General features: G+C 41.6%; 1 protein-coding gene across 2 annotated transcripts; it reads right to left on the minus strand.

Annotated features, from left to right (window-relative positions):
* Window positions 1-431: 431 nt before the first annotated feature.
* LOC110506602 (MET transcriptional regulator MACC1) lies at window positions 432-6,444 on the minus strand. Of its 2 annotated transcripts, none has more exons than XM_036965622.2 (5): window positions 6,158-6,444; window positions 4,722-4,847; window positions 2,253-4,306; window positions 1,902-2,090; window positions 432-1,608 (listed from the first exon to the last, which is right to left on the minus strand). In XM_036965622.2, the coding sequence occupies exons 2-5, from the start codon at window positions 4,837-4,839 to the stop codon at window positions 1,405-1,407; spliced, it is 2,565 nt and encodes an 854-aa protein (XP_036821517.2). In that variant the 5' UTR covers window positions 4,840-4,847; window positions 6,158-6,444; the 3' UTR covers window positions 432-1,404. The 2 variants fall into 2 exon arrangements, with proteins under 2 accessions (XP_036821517.2, XP_036821512.2); XM_036965617.2 differs by having other exon boundaries at window positions 6,154-6,299.
* Between the last annotated feature and the right edge of the window lie 411 nt (window positions 6,445-6,855).

Here is a 6,855-nt window from a genome sequence, read left to right on the forward strand (position 1 = left end):
TGATATTAATTCATACACACCAGGTCACCATTTCAGTTATATATTACTTATCTGTCAAAATGTAAGTGATATTAATTCTACACACCAGGTCACCATTTCAGTTATATATTACTTATCTGTCTAAATGTAAGTGATATTAATTCATACACACCAGGTCACCATTTCAGTTATATATTACTTATCTGTCTAAATGTAAGTGATATTAATTCATACACACCAGGTCACCATTTCAGTTATATATTACTTATCTGTCAAAATGTAAGTGATATTAATTCATACACACCAGGTCACCATTTCAGTTATATATTACTTATCTGTCAAAATGTAAGTGATATTAATTCATACACACCAGGTCACCATTTCAGTTATATATTACTTATCTGTCTAAATGTAAGTGATATTAATTCATACACACCAGGTCACCATTTCAGTAATATATCATCATTGTGAAATATTATATTTCAGAAAAATCACAACAAGGTTGTTTTACATTATATTACATATTTAAAATATATTTTAACATAATATGCTATTTTCAAGTAGACAAAACTAAATGCACTGAAAAAGGTTTCAGTGTATGGGCTTAAGACATGGAGTTAAAAAATAGCAATCTGAATACTGAGGATTGGATCTGGCAGATAAAACAAATGTAATCCCTTCCAACCTTAACTAAAATTAGCGTAAATACAGCTAAAATAAACGTAAATAAATGTAAAATGTAATGAAAAACCAGGGGGATTTAATGTAACATTGTAACATAAAATATAAAAGGTATGAAACCGTGTGACAACTGGAACTGGAAGTAACTCTACTGTATGTTGCCTCACTATTAATGTCAAATCAATAACAAGCGCTATCACATAGTGTCTAACAGAAAAACCCAAAGTAACAGACCTCAATATAGTTTCTGCTGTTTGGTCTTAAGAAATGATGTCAAAGGAAGCAGATATCTGTTAGACAAATTATCAAAACGAAACCTTTATAAAACTCATGTAAAGATACATATGGTTAATATGGCTGAGATATATGTTCGTTTGCATCCTGTGTAACAGAATCTGTCCATACACTGGTTCTGGCTTTGTATGAACAACATCTAGCAATATAGTTTAAGTATCTAGCCCCAATTAATAATTAAATATAGCTATAATTATGTTTACGACATGAAGTGAACTCTAAGAAGAAACTCTGACAAAGTGGGCAAAGACACGACACAATACAAGAACAAGAACAAACAGACTTCATCTTCGCCTCCCCCTCTGCATCGTAACAAGGACCTCCATATTCAAAGACAGCGGGAACTGCAGTAAGCTTGATCAAAGGGCCTCTGTGGCCTCAGTTCTACAGTTGTTACCCATTTGAGCTCTCCAGCGTGCTCATTCTTCTCCTCAGTGGGGTTCTATGGTTCTATGGTTTGGGGAAGGCTGAGACCCTGAGGATCTCCAGACAGTTGACTGCGATTAGCGCCCCGGTCAGCTGCCTCCACTGTCTGGTGATTGGGCTCTTCATCTTGTCTAGGGCCAGGTGGAGGTCCTGGATCATGTCCTGGTAGCCCTCCCCGTACAACTGGCTCCATGAGTACAGGAAGTCATAGGCAGGTTTCCACATAGACTACAATAGAGAGAGGAGGATCCACAAGTTCAGTTGATAGATTCTCGAACTATCAACTAACTATCAAATCAGAGTTTATTCGTCATATGCACAGGATACGCAGGGTGTAAATGGTACAATGAAAGCAGTGGAAATAAATCTACAGCACATCTATAATGGACTATACAAAAAAAGTATTGGTAAAGCCTCCCTAATCGTTGTCTGTTCAATGATCCAATGAGATCATGAAGGGGTGATCTCCTAAGAACAACACATTTTCCTAAATAGAACAAATAAAAGTCAAATGAACTAACCACGGCGCTAACTTCTCCACTCTTCCCCCGGTGTGGTGCCTCGTAAGCAGCGATCTGAGCACTGGAGAGTTTCCCCAGCCTCTCAGCGAGCTCCCTCCACCTGATACCCAGCTCCACCGCTGTGGACAGGATGACCGTGTTCTGGATCAGATGAGCCACTAGAGCCTGAGAGTCCATCTTCAACAGACCCTAGGATGGAAAAAGCAACATACAAAACACTTACTTGAAATGCAACAAATGAAGCGCAATTGGAAAAGAGAAAAAGTCATTCAAAACAAAGGTCAAGCTGGTTTGAAGATTCTTCTCTAAACCGGAATACTATCAAACATGTCCCGTCCTTTCTACACTTACGATCATGAGCTTGTGCTGGAACTTCTTCTTGCTGTTCTCAGTGTGGCAGTCCTCCTTCAGTTTCTCCAGCACGCAGGCCACCTTCTCGGCTTCTGTTTCAGCATGTCTCCGTGTGATTGTGTCCAGCAACAAGCTCGAGTAGCCCAGGGCATCAGCGAAGCCCCTCCAGCTGGGGATGTGTTCAGTCACCAGTGTCTGGATGTCTGAGTAGATGTAGGTGAGCTTCTTGAACGGCAGTGCCATGTTGTCCAAGAGGGTCTCGGTGGTGAAGTCAGTGCCGTTGAAGTCGATCACTTGGTCTCGGGTGATGAGCTTGACGTTCTTGCAATGGACCAGGCCGGTCCTGCCTCGGAGGAAGCCGATGTACCACTCCTTGACTTTGGACTGGCCCACCGACCTCACGGTCTCTCTGGAGAGGAGAGCCACGGTGTCACCCTTGAAGTACTCCAGGAGGTACTCCACTCGCGGTTGACGGAGCACTGACTTCAGTGCCACCCCGTAACACTGCACCTTCACAGGTCTGGTCCAGAATTTGGGGAACTCTGGGACGGATTCCTCCGGTATAGATAGCGATTGACACATTTTGTTTCGCATGGGATCTCGCTTTTCAGAGCGAATAGGTGCCGCTGCAGGGGAAGACACCTGGAACTCTGCTACTGTGACGCTGTTTGAATCCCTCACCTGGAGGCATAGTTTAAAGGAATCCATCTCCCCATTGCCCATCTTGGCCAGCTCAAGAGGCAGGTGAATGACTTTACCCAGTTTGAGTAGCCCTTGTTTCACCTCTTTCCTTTTATCCTGGGCTTTGACTTCGAACTTTGACGCTATGACGGAAGTCGCAATGTGTAGGTCATTCAGTCTCTCTGGGCTAAACTGGTGCTTCTCCCAGAGCTGTAGCACCAGAGGGGGCAAGTTTCTGCTGCCCCTGTGGATATCTGAGAACGGAAGCCTCGGTGGAACGTTATCGTGGCAAGAGACGACCACGACCACTTTGAAAGATGGATGGATATACTTTGGGCCATAAACGGCGACGGTGACTTGACGATCCAGGTAATCCCAAACGGATGTAGCAGGGGGCTGGATAACCGAGGCCTCTGCGGCTACAATAACATAGAAATTAGACTTTAAGTCTTGAAGACTCATCTGCATGATGTTCTTGTAAATGTAACAGTCCTTGACTTTCTGATAAGGTCCCTCTCTCTTGTTGGACACTAGTCCCACAAATGTGGTCATGACCTGACTTATCGGATCCTTCTTGACCTCCGCGACCATTTTCATTTCCAGCGTGATGGATTCCTTTCCGCTCGTGTTGCTGAGACTCACCTCCAGGAGCGGACTCACGGTTGTCATGTAGTTGTTGTTCAGCCCGTGAGGGGGCTCCAGGATGGCTTTCAGTGCAACCTCCTGAACCTCCCCAGCAGGAACATGGCCCTCTGGGATATGGACGGTAATATCAGAGTCTGGTAACTGTAGTGACCCTCCGCTGTGACCTATCTTGCAGACTATCTGAGAGTCGGTGGCTTGGGTCTGGGCCCATCCAGGACTCTGACTCATCAGGCCTAGGTCAAGACATGACCTCGTTAGTTGCCTGTGACTCAACCAGGCCATTTTGTACGCCTCCCGGTCATTTTTCAACCACTCAAAATCTGCATTCAGAAATGGGCCTGCTGACAATTTGAGGCCATTTTCCCTTTTCGGTTCCTTTCTCTCCTGGTCGTCGAGAATATCCGAGGCACTCCTCCATCTCCCTGATTGTCTTATGCTCTTTTGCTTCGTATCCGCAAAACAGGCGAAGTTTGTTTCGTCCGAAGATGTGCTACTGGCGTCAAAGTTCTCAGTGTCAAACAGAGTCAAAGGTTCATCTTTCTGTACTGATAGATCAGCGTTGTTTAATGTTTTGTCATTGTTTGTGTGTAAAATGTCATCCAAAAACGGATTGGATATAGACAGTTTGTTCCAGAATGGATTTGTGGTTTGACTTCCATGTTTGACCTCCGGCTGCAACACAGGCCACTCTGAATGTTTTGTCACTTGATTTATTATGTAACTACTCCCTGTGAAAATACAAAATATCTGTGTCAAATCAAAGCCTTACTTACTAATATAAAACATACATATGAGAGCATGGTAAAATCACACAGAACGGGCTTCAATACTGGTTGTTGCTCTTTAAAGAGGCATTATTTTAAACGAGGGTACCACTCAAAGGAGCTACTGTACAAAACACATAATGCAATCCTCTATTTGAAACTGTTTCATAACCAGGGTTGCAAACATCTAGTAACTTTCCCAAGACTACCAGGCTTTCCAAAAATCCCGTTTCTGGATTTCCTGCTTATTCTCTTCTGATTCCGTGAATCTTCCAACTGGAATCTCTGGAAAACCTGGGAAAGTTACCCGATTTTTGGAAACCTATTAATGACATCTAGTTCAAAGACAATATATTTCATAAACGTTAGAGTAGGCTACCATTTAAATTGTTGATGTTCAGCGTTCCAGTGTCATCTAGATCAATCAACGTCCCCTCAGATTTGCTCCTAATGAGACTTCCTTGGCGACGAAATGACTTTGCTCTGACAGCTGCCATCTTTACATCTGTAAACAATAAGATTCATAAGTTACACACACAATTACTACACCTTAAAATGCAATCAGTTGGCATAATAATATAGAGTACACAGTATAACCTATATAATATTTTTCAGAATTCGGAGGGTTGCCGTGGCTCGAATTCGGGTCCAGCGGCTGTGAAGCCAAGACATTAACCGTTATGCCAAGAGGTCCGAACCACTTGACAAGGTCGCTAGGTGTCGAGTTAAGGTCGCTAAAATATATTGGCCAATGTTATATGTTTTCTACCCTGGCTGTTTATTCTATAAAACGTGGCTACAAACATGATAGTTTAAGAATACGGATAAAGTAGCCTACAGCGGAATCTAAAAAAAGCCTATGACAACACAGAGAAACAACATATCTAGATAGGCCTACAGTTTCTTTCGTTTACCAAAAGTTGTTTTGTAGTAGGGCTGGCCGATATCTCAAATTCATATTTTTGGGCCCGATTGCCCAGCCCTATGCCATTGTTAGTCATTTTCCTCCACACTGGTTCACACCTGAGATTCTTTACCTGGGGCTACCTGTGGGATTAGTTTGAGGTAACCTATTTTACAGAGCATAAAGCATGAATTCATTCAGGCTGTAATTTGTTTGCGTAAAGGGATACTTCTTATGATTCATGTATACCCTATGTTGCTGTCGCAGTGAGTCAGTAATAATTAATTTGGGTTGTACACGAGTGCACACAAACAGGTTGCTCTTGTCTGGGATTCAACAATCAGTTATTCCGCAAAGCCGATTCTTGAATGTGTGGGTGGGTGGGTAGCCAACCCTCCTGTCGAATTTCACCTTCGCGTTATCTCGAAATACAGAAGCCTTGTTCAGGCGCACCTGTTGGATAGCCTACCTTATCGTTGAGAAAATATATAGAGACAGAGCTAGGTGTGAATAAACCATCATCATCGACAAACCATCATCAAAATGTGGCTACATACAGTATGACTATTGTAATAGTTGATTTTTCACATGTAGAAATGCTTCTCCTCTGTCTATGCCAGATTTACAAAAATACTGTTTCCGCAGAGTCAACAGGTGTATTACAAACGCTCGCTTGTGCGCTTCAACTACGGTAAACCAGTGGCTATGTAGTTCTGTAAGATGAAATATATATATAATAATAAATAAATATATAGCGTCGCTGTCAAACTTTCAAACACAAGATAGACCTACCTACCTGTACTATGTTCATACAAATTTTATGATTCCGTTCAGCTACTAGATTTGCACACTTGCCTACAATTTCCAGCGTCGGTAGAAAGAGCAGAAATATTGTAACAATACTTACTTACCATGTCTCGCCAAACTGTGTATCAGAGATGTCGGGGAATCTCACTTTTGATCCATGGTAATTAGGTTTCCGCCATAGCCTTATTTAGACACTAACCAAATCATATCTTTACACCTTCACGCCACAACTCTCGGCTTCTGTTTGCTTTGAAACTACAAGCATTCCGGGACTAGTAGTTCAAAACAATGAGGCTACTCTTCAAATGAGCTGGTTTAACTTTATTATACAACTACAATATCCGTAATGCAATCCTGTATTTACGCAAAGAGTGTTGCAACACCTGAAACTGCAGCAGAAACTAGGTCGGTTCAGTGTTCTGTCATTACGGTAGAGATACTTTTTTTTTCTCCCGCGGATGCAATTATGTGAAGGGCAGACAGTTCAATTACAAAATTGGTTCATCATGCATAATCATTTAAGCTATTATAAATAATGGGTCATAATAACACACGTATAAGCTATTTACTAATTGCTTTAAACAAAGAGTTTTGATTAGAAGTTATATATTGTGTTACTCAATTAGTGCATTTAGTGTATGTGTTTGGACATACCTACTCACTTAAGGGTTTTTCTTAATTTTTTACTATTTTCTACATTGTAGATCAATAGTGAAGACATCAAAACTATGAAATAACACATATGTAATCATGTAGTAACCCAAAAAGTGTTAAACAAATCCAAATATATTTGAGATTTGAG

Source organism: Oncorhynchus mykiss, chromosome 3 (genome assembly GCF_057628025.1).
Source record: "Oncorhynchus mykiss isolate SJ-2025 chromosome 3, ASM5762802v1, whole genome shotgun sequence".
Taxonomy (NCBI): domain Eukaryota; kingdom Metazoa; phylum Chordata; class Actinopteri; order Salmoniformes; family Salmonidae; genus Oncorhynchus; species Oncorhynchus mykiss.